At 39.8% G+C, this 15,000-nt stretch overlaps 2 protein-coding genes and 1 long non-coding RNA gene across 4 annotated transcripts in view; all 3 read right to left on the bottom strand.

Annotated features, from left to right (window-relative positions):
• jarid2b (jumonji and AT-rich interaction domain containing 2b) overlaps positions 1-15,000 on the bottom strand; it is a 127,699-nt gene that overhangs the window by 86,958 nt on the left and 25,741 nt on the right. The gene's annotated exons all lie outside the window — the stretch shown is intronic.
• On the bottom strand, positions 264-5,817 carry LOC310727718 (uncharacterized protein; the record flags this gene model as incomplete). The annotated part of the gene is made up of 7 exons (XM_083544465.1): positions 264-586; positions 901-957; positions 1,066-1,152; positions 2,026-2,130; positions 2,231-4,205; positions 5,060-5,164; positions 5,806-5,817. 7 exons carry the CDS (start codon positions 5,815-5,817, stop codon positions 360-362), a joined length of 2,568 nt encoding a protein of 855 aa, XP_083400591.1. The 3' UTR covers positions 264-359.
• LOC310727707 lies at positions 6,214-8,695 on the bottom strand. Its single transcript, XR_014534072.1, has 3 exons — positions 7,400-8,695; positions 6,561-6,666; positions 6,214-6,346 (listed from the first exon to the last, which is right to left on the bottom strand). It is a non-coding gene; the product is annotated as an uncharacterized lncRNA (long non-coding RNA).

Genomic DNA, 15,000 nt, shown 5'->3' with positions numbered 1-15,000 from the left:
GACCTGACATTTTACTTACTGCTGGGGACCCAGTCAGGTTGAAGACCCTCCTGGGGACCTGTGATGTAATGTTTTGATATGCTAATTATTGACGTCACTGTGCGTGTTTAAAAGGTTACCAATGGGGACCTCACCTCAAACTTTTTAAATCAGCATTTAAACACAGGTCAGCAGGTGCTCCCTGCTACCTCTAAACACAACTGTACTGCAAATACAATACAATTCAAATAAATTGTATTCAAATAAATGATTCTTTGGCAAAGTTCGTTCTGACAACTTTATTTGTCATAGCAAAGGTGAAACATGGGTGTGGATGGACAAATGTGAACAAGGAGTGCCAAACTTTTCCATGAACACCTTTATTTTCTTTTCTCACACTCCCTCTTGAGTGCTGTGATTCGGTTCTTTATGTAAAATTTCACGGCTTCCCAGGTTCTATTCTGGAGCAATACCGGAGCTGACCTGATGCAGTCTTCACACTCTCTTTTCCCTGGTACCCTGCCAGATGTGATGAAATGTAGAAGTTTGTTCTCCACTGCCTTCACCTCATCTTCAGTCCATTTCCTCTTTTGGTTTTTTGACACACCTAAAAATGTAAATAATTTTACCTCAACTTTCAAAGAGACAATCTTTCACCTCACTTTAAAAAGCTGAGTGTAGAGTACACCAGCAACCAATACCAAGTAGTACCAGACCATTACTACTGAGGCCTAGAATACTTTAATATTCAGTACATCAGCAGGAAACTAGACTCCATTCAATGCAGCTGCTGGCTAGGTCGCCATATGTCACTTTCAGAAATACTGTACATTTAAAGTCTTATTAGAGACCACTTTAATGTAAAGTCGCAATAACTAACTAGGCAACTCAGTTCTGAGCGGTGCGGTCCTGACTCTTTACCTGACTTTGAAGGCAACTCCTTCTCCTTTACCGACTTGTCGCCAAATGAAAGTTCTTCTGGAAGATAAAGCAAATAAACACTTCAACATTTTGGGGCACTGTAAGCAAATGCATCAATAATGATGACTGTTCAAGATCATCCTCAGAGGACAGGTTTGACTTTACCTGTAGCTTTTGAAGGGGAATGACGTCGCTTCTTTGGCTGAGGCATGTCACTCTCCCTCGAAGACTTGCTGCCAACCGAAGATTCGTCTGAAGGACAGAAAATAAAAAGGCTTTCACCGTACACCATAACCAAAAGCAAGCAATTAAAAAAATACATATGAAATACAGGTTGTTCTAGGCAAGATAAGGCCAGACCAATCTATTCTCATATTGTATCGTTTATATAAACAGTCAAAGGCAGAGATAGCGATGGCCATGGTCTGAATTGGGCAGCATATTGACGTGGTCTGAGAAAGACAACTGGTCAGTCAGTCATGAGTCATGACACCCAGGTTTCTCACAACTGATTTGGATTCAGGTTGTCACTCTGTAAGAGGAATTCAGAGACCTGTTTGAAAACTGCTTTTTTCATAGCCTCAGATAAAAATGGGAAAAGTGAAATCCGCCAATATTTTCTTAACCCAGCAGGACTGAAAGAAGGTTTGAGATCAGTATGCATGTTTGATGGATAGAGGACACAGCCTGTCCAGACATGAGCTTAGTGTAGAGCAGAGAGACTCTATGGCATCATTGACCTCCAGTGAGGAAAATGTGTCGATGTAGAGTTAAGGTGACCAATGAGAAGTGGGTGGGAAACAGGTTGCAGTAGAAATAGTGGTACCAGTAGTGGTGTAACAGAGAATGAAATTAACTGAATGAAACAGTGGTCAGAGATGTGCAGAGGCGTGACCAGTAGGCATTCAGTGGAACAGCTTGAGTGAGAAGGAGTTCAAGATCCTTACCTGCTTATAGTAAGTCAGAGGGCTGCAAACCTGTTTTATCAGGGACAGCCATACAAATTTTTATAATACAACTAGCAAAATCAATATCTTCGATCATTCTTTTTCATTGATAATAAAAATTCCTTATCATCATTGATAAGGAATTCTTTATCCCCCAGGAATTCACATCAGACCATACCTGTAGATGCTGAAGAGGAGTGACATCGCTTTTTCGGCTGGGGCATCTCACTCTCTTCATCCTCACTTTCAGACACATCACTATCACTACCTACGTTCACTTTCTCTGCAGAAATGCGTGTAAAAAAAACATTTGTCGTCATGCACCATGTAGAGTTTCTTGTAACTGAACTAAATGTCAATATATAATACATATAAGAGCTTACCATAAGGCTCAAGGTGAATTTCATCAAGGTTTTTCCCCTTGAATTCTGATACTCTGCCCTGTTCAAGGGCCATCAGCACCTTGCTGATCTTTGCTAACTGTAACGTCCCTTCAGGCAACCGGTAAAACTTTCTATGGACTCTTATATCATGTCCCAGAAAATCTGCTAACTGGTCCATCTCAGTATCTGTCAGATTAAGCACTTTAGATAAAGTCGCAATATGTTTTCGCAGCTTTGTGGATGACAGATTCTTTGGATGTTTGGCTCCACACTGGTGAGCAACCTTCCTAATGCATTCTGTGCCATGGTAGAATGAGTTCTCAGTCATGGGCTTTGCAAAAAAAAAATTATTTTCATCCAGTACACCACATGTTTGACGATTCTTTACAAGTAGCTCCATGGAGTCCATCATACTTGGGGTCAGGAGTATTGGCACCTTTCGGTCTCGCTTGCCTCTAATTTCGATGCGTTGGAAATGCTGACAGAGCTTCTGCTCAACTTCAGATAAAGCATCAGCGACATCGGAATGTAAAACAGATGTGTTTCGGAGAAGATACGAATTCAACCTCATTTTCGAAACTTCTCCTGCTCTCCTGCGATTGAACAGAATTACTTCACACAAAGTTATTTGGGCAAGATTTGACCAGTTCTTCTGACTTTTCTCAAGTTTGAGCTTTGCTTGGTACAGATTAGTTTGATTGCTGAGATGCATGTGCATTTTTTTAACATCCTCAGTAAAAGGGAGAAGTTCTGGAGAGTTCCATTTCGCTTCATGAAGCGTCTTCAAGGCTGAGGCTGACACACATTCATTCCATTTTGTGGCATACATTTGCTTAAACATTTTTACATGTTGGACATCATTTTCCTCTCCTGCGATCATTGCTTCACATTCTGCAATATCCGACATTTTTTTAATGTTGTGGCCCAGTTTTAATGCCAAAGATGGAACTGTGAAGACCTCATCTTCATCTCGGAATCCTGAGGTATCTTTAACAGCCTTGATAACATGATAGAAGTTTGCAGGTATGAAAAAGTCTTTAATACTCTGTAGATGTCCCAATTTCCTAGCACACACCAACAGCCTTCCAGCCTCACGCATTTTAGTTCTGATGTATTCGTGCTTGGTTTTGTCGCTCCCCATTTTGTTGCACAAGTGTTCTCCAAATTTGATGATACATGGATCACTTTTAACCGCCTGCGTTACTTCATCTTGCTTCATGTCGCTGATCAGTTTCCATAATTTTTTTGTTACTCCTTCAGGAACAGGCTGTGCGTAAGCACAGAGTGCTTGAACTCTGGATCTACCTTGTTTTGTGACCTCGCACTTCTTGGCCAGGTTGCACCTTTGCATATGCCTCCAAAGTGCTTTTCGTCTGAACAGCCCTTGGCAATTTAAACAGTGCATGTAGTCCTTGACATTCACGTGTTTAGCTGTGGTTTGCTGCCGTGGCACCAACACTCCTTTGCCAGCTTTTAGAACATGTGTGTTGTGTGCACGGTTCCCTTTATTCCTCAAAAGATCCAAATTAATCCTCCTTTCTTTAGAACTCTTTGGAAAAGAAAGAGCCTTTGCTACCTCCACCTCATTCTTATGAACTTGAGCCAAGTGTCTTGCCATTTTGCAGAATGGTTTGGAGCAGTAAAAGCAATACTGCTTTTTGTTAAACATTCTTTGGCCTTTTGCAGTCTTTTTCAGTTTCATCACTGAAACCTCTTGACTGCAGTCATTGTCTGAATGAGTCATTGTCTCCTTATCTTCAAGTGGAGAACATTCCTTGTCTTCATTCATGGAAGATGAGGAAGTACCAACATTCCCGTTTAATGTCACATTGGGAGATGAGGGACTGGACGAAGGCTGTGGAAGGCTCTCTTCAGAACTGCTCTCAGATTCAGGCACGTAATCATCTTCGCTGATGTCAATGCTGCTAACTGTATCATCTGAAGTGGAAATGATGCCCAAGGATTTTTTGGTAAGCTGTAAATAAAAAAAATATTTTATTGATTTAGTTTTACACCATAATCAAAGTGGATTTCTGTATGCAGGGTTGAATGGAAGTTCAGAGTATATCTAAGATTAAAATAAAATAAGCCTATAAACAAAAACACTTTGTACCACCTTCACTTTTACAAACATAGGGGCCTTAATTAGTAGTAACTACTACATTCTTAAAAAAAAACTGTACAAGCAAGCAGTATGGAGAGCGGGAGTAGCGCATGCCCATTGTGCTTTCAGACTGGCAGCATTTGCGGCGCACAGCTGAACTGTGGCATGTGTACTGCAAATACAGAAGAGTATCGTCCATTCTAGGGCTGAAATGATTCCTCGAGATTAAAAAAAAAAAATCATTGAGGCAAAGTCATTTGCGTCAACACCTTGTTTAGTCCATTTAACTGCACGCGGTCATGTTGCAGGAAGACAATTTTTATGTCAGGGTTGGGGGGGGGGGAAAGTAATAAAAAGTAGCATTCCAAAAATTGTAGGGGGATCAGAGATAAATCATTAATTTGTTGATTTTAATAAAGACGCATTACATGGTAAAACGCAATGAATGAGTGTCATTCTTTGACTTTCATTTTTAGCTCATTTCAAGATCTTCAGGATGTTACACTGCACATTTAAGTTTCTTTTGCGGCAGTTTGCACATCGGCTTAAGATATACGAGCAACTCAATGAAGAAAGCACTATTGCGAAATGTTTAAAGGGGTTTTATATATATACTTGATATATCCGAAATACACCATTAAAACGTTAATAAAAGCTAATAGCGTAACAAATGGCAGAACGAGCTGTAACTGTGCGCGTCGATTTGTTGTTGCAGCACTACTTACAAATACACTGTCAGTCCTCTTTAGCTCCGGGACATCACAGGCCCTTGGTGATGGAGAAGAACTGGTCAAATCAAGAATTACTGTCTCTGCATCACTGTCTGGGTCCTGGCAAAAGAGATGAATATAAATCAAACATGTATGCGCAGATCAACAGTGGCTGCAAGGTGTATACAGAAATTACATATAATACCTTTTACTACCCTTTTTATTACCTTCAAAATATATTTTTTTAATACCAGCACAACTTCAAGCTGCAACTGTAGTGGCGTAAATAAAATAACTTTCCAAATGGAATAATATATTGCATCACAATGTAACAAGGTCATTATAACTTAACCAACACTGGACTCAAAAACTGCTCACAGAGAATAGAAATAAAGACATAAGAGGAAGGAGACATCTTCATAGATCATTAGTCAGTAAGTCTGATGTGTGAGCAATCTAAAAAAGAAGTGGCCGTGAAGTACGCATAGGTGTTATTAAAATAAATTAAGCTGATACATTTAAGTAAAGCAGAGGGATTAATCAAGATGTTACAATGGGCCTTTGTCCATAGTTTTTAATCAATGTCAAAAAGTAACAATTGCATAACAATGTTGGACATTTGAATGAACAGCTACCCATCAAAATTTGAACCAAATTTCCAAGTGGAAAATAAAAAGAGGAAAAATAAAACGTGGAGGCAACCAGATAATAATAAAGTGCAACTTTACACTGTAATTATGTAAGTATGTGACAGAATTCACTGCCTGTAACATTGAGCCTATGTTGAAGGTCATTGGTTAATTCTGTTATTTCCTTAAGTCAATGAAAACTTTAATTGACTGACTGATTGCATTATTAATATAATATGTCCTTACCAGATACTCTATTTTTTGAAAGTTAGATATTTAAGATGACTATAATTTGTTTTTATCTAATGTTGCTCAGTTTAAGCAAACATTTTTGTAATCAGCAAGTTCAAAGTAAGTACAGTGCACAGTATGAATACACCTGACCACATCTGAACATACATACATAAAATATATATATATATATATATATATAAAAAAAACTAAATGCAAGATAAAAATCCTCCTGGTCAGGTTAACATAGTGTTGTCAAATTCATATATATATATATATATAATTTTTTTTTTTACGTACACAAACTTACCGAGGATTGTTTGCTGCACATCAGCTGTAAGGCAAGGATGTCCTGCTTGAGGGGAGATTGGACCTGATCGTCTGGGGTCTGGTGAGGCATGATTGGGCCAACACTTGGTGTTTCCTCTGAACTTTCCTTAGCCTGAAATAAGTTAATATTTGATTTTATATTAATATTTAGTTTATGCAGGCAATGTTTTTGTACATATAATCCACTAGATTTCTATTCATTTCTAGGAAACACTCAACAGAATACAAGAACAATTTAACTACAATATTATACAGACTAAATGAGTACAGTGATTTAGGCTACTTCAATTTCCATGCATGAAATTTCAACAGGAAAATAGGCCTACCTTCAGTCTCCTGGCACATTCATCATGATGGTTTCTCAGTCTTGTGATGCGACGTTCAAACCTGTCTTTGGTCTCCGTGCTGATCCCTTTGTTGGGTTGATTTGGTCTGTTAGAAAGGTGTAATAAACTCAGTAACTGTACACATACATCAAACAGTACACATGCTTTTACACAATGTCCAAACCGCAAGCCATCGCTGTCCCAGCTCATGAACTCACACTATTACACAACAGGTGCGACATTCACCAAGATGCGGCAAATGGCTATCAAATTAAGTGAAAATATGAACTCTGTCGACACGGGATTTTATTGTCTTTTGGATCACGAATACGACGACTGACGAAATAATTAATGAGCCCTTATTCCTATAAGGTGCTGATAGTGTAGCGCAGGCCTGAACTTGTGATTACCAACATCATTAACGTCTCTCTCCAATCCTAAACTTTTCAATTATGAACAGGACACGGTTTTTTATTATTTTCCATCTGTTTTGAGGTAAAAATTAACGTTCAGAAAAAGTGTCATTAGGTTAATGCCCTCAAATAAGCCGTTAGACTAGCTATGTCCATTAAGTATTAATGTGAAGACGATGTACATTACTGTCTAAACTATAAAGCACATCATATAATCAAGCAAATTCTTACCGAACTTAATTTAAGACGCAAACCAACAAGCTTGTTAGTTATGCCTGCCTAAATCTGTCCTTGCTACCTACAGCTAAATCACCTTTTAATTAAAAGCAATCGGTTTAATTGACGATATACCTCCTCATAGTACTACTATAAATAGCCAAAATGAAGTTTACCATGGTATTTATGTTGTAAAACAAACAGTCTTACCTTATTTTCTCCATGTTGCGTCCATTAGAATGATGATCTTCACATGTCGTTGTCATCTCAAAATGGCTGTGAATAAGCTCCTGCGTCTGCACTCCAATTAGTCTCTGCACTCCAATTAGTCTCTCCACATCCGAGCAAACTTTTTATAAACTAAAATGGCGGCCGCAGCTGCGTGATGTTAATCTTAATAATTGCGAAATGGGGACTTGAGATGTCAGGTGAACACACACTCTTGAAACTTCCATTGGGCTCATTGAGCCTTCTGAAAGGGGGGAGGGGGTTGGTTACGGTGGGGACTAAATATGTCAGGTGAACACACAGTTCTTGAAACTTCCATTGGGCTTCTGACAGACAGTCTGTTGCCAGCAGTGTTTTGTTTAGACCCTTACATGACATGAGCAAGCTGATTATGTTTTATGTCTGATGCAAAACAGAAGTGATGAGATCCAAATATCAAATATATAAAGGACATATAACAATCAATGTAAATTGTGTAAAAAAAAAATTGAAAGTTCATTTGTTTAATTCAACTCAAATTTTGGAACTCATGTATTAAATAAATTCAATGCACCTAGACTGAGGTACTTTAAGTCTATGGTTCTTTTAATTGTGATGATTTTGACTCACATTTAACAACAACCCACCCATTCACCATCTCAACAAATTAGAATACTTCATAAGACCAATAAAAAAATGGTAACACTTTACAATATGGGTGCAAAAATATGCATTAATTGATGCTTAACTAATGCACAGATAATCATGAATTAATGTATGACTCATGAAGAACTAAACCATTAATTAATGATTACTGCATCAGCACTAATGAACATCCTATATAATTAATAGATTAAGTAATCATTAAATTGTTATTGGTTAAATGTGTAATATTGTATTGATTCCTTAATAACATACTATATGAACTAATAGTGTAAATTCATATGTTAATTACCACAGTGGGTCAAAGTCATGCATTTCAACTTCCAGTTGTCTGCTTTAATTAAACATTAGTTAATGATTTTTCTAATGTATCATTACGTTATGACTTTACTTGTTGAGGCACATGACTATTAACTAATTGTTAAGTAATATGTCAATGTGGTTATGGCTTTTGAATACATTTTTAAATTAGTTAATAGTCATGTGCCCCAGCAAGTAAAGTTCTCGAATCATTTGCAAAACAGTAAATGCATTTCTCAAAACAATTTGTACAAATAGCAAAACACAATGGATTACCTGCAAAAGCCAATCTCTTGCACAAAATCTCTAGTTCATCTCTCAAAAGTAAATATCTGTGTCAATAAACATGTCAGTGCCATGTCCTTTTGTACGGATAAGACAAGTCAAATTGCTTAGTCATGCAGTGTACTCTGGAGGGATGTTCTCTGGAGGGAAGTTTTGATGACAACTGTAAATTGTAGTTTACAAATGTGAACATAGGACATAGGATTTTAGAAATGTGAACATAGGACAATCTCTTTAGGGAAAACTGTACATGTGGTGCTGTAGGAATTACAGTGCAGTCTTCCTACACCTCCTGACATTCCTGTCTGTTGGGCCACAAATTCTCATCCACATCACAAGGAATTTCTTCTCTCGCGATGCAGCATGGAAAGAATCTTTTTAGAGTGTCTTATACAGCCTCTGCAGGCCTTTACCAATTCAGGACAGATTTAGAAAAAAGTCTAATGGAAATGTATAGAAATATGCTTCACATATTATGACAACTTGTTCAACCATTTTGCATGTAAAGACTTATGCAATGAACTGATGCCTAAATGTTGTGGGGGTGAGACTATTTAACAGAGACCCATTATAATACATTTTGATCAACATGACATAAGCAACTGATAATGTAGGAAACAGAGAACTGTACATAATAATTTGCATGGACGTACCAAAGCATTTGCAACTTGTTCAAAAAAACGAGAAACAGAAATAGATAGATAGATAGATAGATAGATAGATAGATAGATAGATAGATAGATAGATAGATAGATAGATAGATAGAAAGAAAGAAAGAAAGAAAGAAAGAAAGAAAGAAAGAAAGAAAGAAAGAAAGAAAAATGTCCAGAAAAATCGGTTTTAAGTCTCGTCACGAAAGTTACCAGTGGAAGAACACAAGGGAGTCTAGGTCTATGGTGTCAATGCATTGACAAAAGACAGACAGGTAGACACAGCTAGGCAGACAGATAGACATACACAGCTAGGCAGACAGATATACACAGCTAGGCAGACAGACACAGCTAGGCAGTCAGATAGACATACACAGCTATGCAGACAGATAGACACAGCTAGGCAGACAGACACAGCTAGGCAGACAGATAGACATACACAGCTATGCAGACAGATAGACACAGCTAGGCAGACAGACACAGCTAGGCAGACAGATAGACAGACACAGCTAGGCAGATAGGCAAACAGACAGACAGACACAGCTAGGCAGATAGACAGACAGACACAGCTAGGCAGACAGATAGATAGACACAGCTAGGCAGACAGATAGACAAACACACCTAGGCAGACAGATAGACAAACACACCTAGTCAGACAGATAGACAGACACAGCTAGGCAGACAGATAGACACAGCTAGGCAGACAGACACAGCTAGGCAGACAGACACAGCTAGGCAGACAGACACAGCTAGGCAGTCAGAAAGACAGACACAGCTAGGCAAACAGATAGATAGACACAGCTAGGCAGACAGACACAGCTAGGCAGACAGATAGATAGACACAGCTACACAGACAGATAGACAGACACAATTGGCAGACAGATAGACAGACGCAGCTAGGCAGACAGATAGACACAGCTAGGCAGACAGATAGACACAGCTAGGCAGACAGACACAGCTAGGCAGACAGATAGGTAGACACAGCTAGGCAGACAGATAGACAGACACAGCTAGGCAGATGGACAGACAGACACAGCTAGGCAGACAGATAGGTAGACACAGCTAGGCAGATAGATATACAGACACAGCTAGGCAGAGAGATAGAAAGACACAGCTAGGCAGATAGGCAGACAGATAGACAGACACAGCTAGGCAGATAGACAGACAGACACAGCTAGGCAGTCAGATAGACAGACACAGCTAGGCAGTCAGATAGACAGACACAGCTAGGCAGACAGATAGATAGACACAGCTAGGCAGACAGACACAGCTAGGCAGTCAGATAGACAGACACAGCTAGGCAGACAGATAGATAGACACAGCTAGGCAGACAGATAGATAGACACAGCTAGGCAGACAGACACAGCTAGGCAGACAGATAGACAGACACAGCTAGGCAGACAGATAGACAGACGCAGCTAGGCAGACAGATAGACAAAGATAGGCAGACAGATAGACAGACACAGCTAGGCAGACAGATAGACAGACACAGCTAGGCAGACAGATAGATAGACACAGCTAGGCAGACAGATAGACAGACACAATTGGCAGACAGATAGACAGACGCAGCTAGGCAGACAGATAGACAGACGCAGCTAGGCAGACAGATAGACACAGCTAGGCAGACAGACACAGCTAGGCAGACAGATAGACAGACACAGCTAGGCAGACAGATAGACAGACACAGCTAGGCAGATAGGCAGACAGATAAACAGACACAGCTAGGCAGATAGACAGACAGACACAGCTAGGCAGACAGACCGATAGACACAGCTAGGCAGACAGATAGGTAGACACAGCTAGGCAGACAGATAGACAGACACAGCTTGGCAGACAGATAGACAGACACAGCTAGGCAGACAGGCCGACAGATAGACAGACACAGCTAGGCAGACAGATAGATAGACACAGCTAGGCAGACAGATAGATAGACACAGCTAGGCAGACAGACACATCTAGGCAGACAGATAGACACAGCTAGGCAGACAGATAGACACAGCTAGCTAGCTAGCTAGCTAGATAGCTAGCTAGCTAGATAGATAGATAGATAGCTAGATAGATAGATACAGCTAGGCAGACAGATAGATAGACACAGCTAGGCCGATAGACAGACAGACACAGCTAGGCAGTCAGATAGACAGACACAGCTAGGCAGACAGATAGATAGACACAGCTAGGCAGACAGACACAGCTAGGCAGTCAGATAGACAGACACAGCTAGGCAGACAGATAGATAGACACAGCTAGGCAGACAGACACAGCTAGGCAGACAGATAGACAGACACAATTGACAGACAGATAGACAGACGCAGCTAGGCAGACAGATAGGCAGACAGATAGACAGACACAGCTAGGCAGACAGGTAGATACAGCTAGGCAGACAGATAGACAAACACAGCTCGGCAGACAGATAGACAGACACAGCTAGGCAGACAGATAGATACAGATAGGCAGACAGATTGACAGACACAGCTAGGCAGACAGATAGACACAGATAGGCAGACAGATAGACAAACACAGCTAGGCAGACAGCTAGGCAGACACAGCTAGGCAGACAGATAGACACAGATATTCAGACAGACACAGCTATACAGATAGAAAGACATATAGACATATAGACAGACAGACAGACAGACAGACAGACAGATAGATAGATAGATAGATAGATAGATAGATAGATAGATAGATAGATAAGGGGCATAGACCGTTTTTATTTATCTGCACTCTGACAACAGAATAAACATCAGAATAATGTATTGATATAATTTCAATATGTCAATAATCCTTTCATAATGATCTGAGCAAAATTAACAGAAGGGGGTAGTAATAGTAAGTAATTTGTGTTCAGCAGAAGAAAGTAATGTATACAGGTTTGGAACTACGTGAGGCTGAGTAAATTATGAAACTATCCCTTTAAAAATACACACACAGTAGTTCCAACATTGACCATAGAGGGCGCACTCTGAAACACACTTTATACACACACACACTTTTTGTCTGGTGAAACCTACCCCGTGGGGACCTGGGTGCAGTTTCAGGGGTACCCTGTCAAACATGTTAAAATGGCTATTTCTATCATATGCAATGGATGTGCCTGTGGGGACCAAGGTTCAGGTCCCCACCGCGCATGAGGTCCCAACGGGTTTGGTGTGCAGTCAGGTCCAAGTCCACACCGGGTAATAAAAACAAGTGCACACACACACACACACACACACACACACACACACGCCCTGAAGCATTCATCTTTTTCCCCCAAAAAACCTTAAATGAAGAACATTTAAAACACCCAGTCAGTGTGTGAATGAGAAAAACATGGCAGCCTTGATCAGGACACCAACATGTAGCAAGTGTACAAACGTTTTGCATGTTTTACATTAAAAACAAAACAAAAAAAAACAAGGAAAGAAAAACTCTTTGGATACGCTTAAACAATGCTGTGTGTTTACCACATGAGGGACGTTACATCGTAGGTCAGTTTTTAGTCAAAACAAAACAAGGTCTTGCAGCACAAATCTGCTGTGCGAAGTCGCGGTCCTTTTAACAGCTGAATGTTTTAAAAATAAATATATTTCTCAACATTTCTGAGGTAAAATTTTATAGTCTGGGCATTTTTAATGTCTCTGTCTCGTCGTTACTTGTTTCTATACATTTCTTTCAGCCGTGTCATTTCTAATAGATGAGATCACACAATACTGATTCACGACTTTCCACTGCATCCGAACTCGGACAACGGTCCTGAGCTTCGGGAATCCACGCCGCTCGCGTACATATCAACATGGAAAAAATAAACAGTATTTGCTTTTAGGATCGCGTAATAGGTGAACGCGTTTGTTCCACCTGTTGAACCGACATCTCCAGAACCTGTTCGACCACAACTACTGAACGGTGAGATCCCACAGACTTTCAGGAATTAGCACACCTGTTTATACATACAAGTAGTAATGTGAACATTTGGCATACAAACACAGGTGATCAGTACAAGATAAGCAAGAAGTATTTAGCAAAAACATGGAGGAAAAATCTGCAAGGGTGCAAAGTGAAAACCACAACAGCCACAACTGATCCTATGAATTATATAGTGATAACATTACAATTATAACACACACACGCACACATATATACACATTCATACACACATACATACACACACACACATACATACACACACACGCAGCTTTCACTCCAAATGACCCAACCGCAGTACAATAAATGACATTAACCAGCCCAATTAGGTCAAAAAAGTATATTGTATAAAAGTATACAAATATTTTTTGATGCACAAGTCTATATAACATTCTACCACACACACACACACACACACACACACACACACACACACACACACACACACACACCACCATGTGCAAAAGCACACAAACCAAAATCACCAGGATTGTAAACCATTAAAATCTAGTACCTTTGAATTCTCAAATCTGATTGGTCTGAAGGTAGTGATTAAATTTCCACAGCAGCTCTGAAAGCTTTCCGCTAAATTTCGCACGGTCTTACTGTTAAATACATCCCCAGAACTGCACTCTGACTCTGCATACTTACATACTTAATAATAAAAAATAAAAATAAAAACTTTTCCTGCTACGATAAACACACACAAGCACGTACACAGCTATAAAGTTTTACGGTCACAAATTCCTTTTGTTTGCTCTCTAATACCCGTCTATAGAAAGCTACAGAGCCAGTTATAAAGTTTCCTGTACCATTATTAGACACTCGGTAACCGTCCCCAGCACGGCTTTTAAACCAATTCTCCCCTTATCGAATGTGTTTGTCGGAAACTGCACTACAACCTTCTTGTATTAGTTCGCTGAGGTTATAGCAGTGTACCGAGGTTCCAGTTTTATTAGGCAATAAGTCTATAAAATTTGACACTATATGGATGCGGACACCCGAACATAAGATTGGTACGTGTTTTATGAACATCCCATTCCACATTCAGTCCCCATCTGTTCTTATAATAACCTCTTCTCTTCTGGGAAGATGTTTAAGCAGGTTTCGGAGATTTGTGCTCTTTTAGCTATGTTAGGGATGTTAGTAAAGTCAAAGTAGGGTTGAGGTCAGAGCTCTTTAGCAGGCCACACAAGATCCATCTATGGCTTTGTGCACAGGGGTGTTGTCATGCTGGAACAGGTTTGGATGAATGGACATTTTTAATTCTACTGCTTTCCAAGATTCCTAAGCAATTGTGTGCTCAGTTTGTGGTACAATCACATAGGACTGAAAAAATTCAGGGGTCCCAATACTTTTCTCCATATAGTGTATATTAACACTTAAAGCCAGCCCATAATGGCCCCCAATAGAACATGATAATTTGCAATGTTTGTGATCATAATAATGGCATACTGTATCATGAGTCCGAGAGAAGTTTTTTCTGGAAATTTTAATCGTGTCGTCCGTGCAGAGTGCGAAAACGCTCACAGGTCGTCTAGAAATAGAAAATAAACACAGCAAAAATGCCTGAAAATGTGAAATAAATTCAAGTGCTGCGTTCAATTTCCTCACGCGACGCAAAGCCGCGGCTCAGGGTTGTCGAGTTCCATTACGCGTTAAGATTTGCAGATGGGAAGGCGGGTTTTTCAGAGGAGAGAGAGAGAGAGAGAGAGAGAGAGAGAGAGAGAGAGAGAGAGAGAGAGAGAGAGAGAGAGAGAGAGAGATAGTTATTTGTAAATGGGAGTGTGGGACAAGTGCACA

This window comes from Silurus aristotelis, assembly GCF_946808225.1.
Source record: "Silurus aristotelis genome assembly, chromosome: 6".
NCBI lineage: Eukaryota > Metazoa > Chordata > Actinopteri > Siluriformes > Siluridae > Silurus > Silurus aristotelis.
The sequence above is the reverse complement of the archived record's forward strand: the minus strand, read 5'-3'. Positions and strand labels throughout refer to the sequence as shown.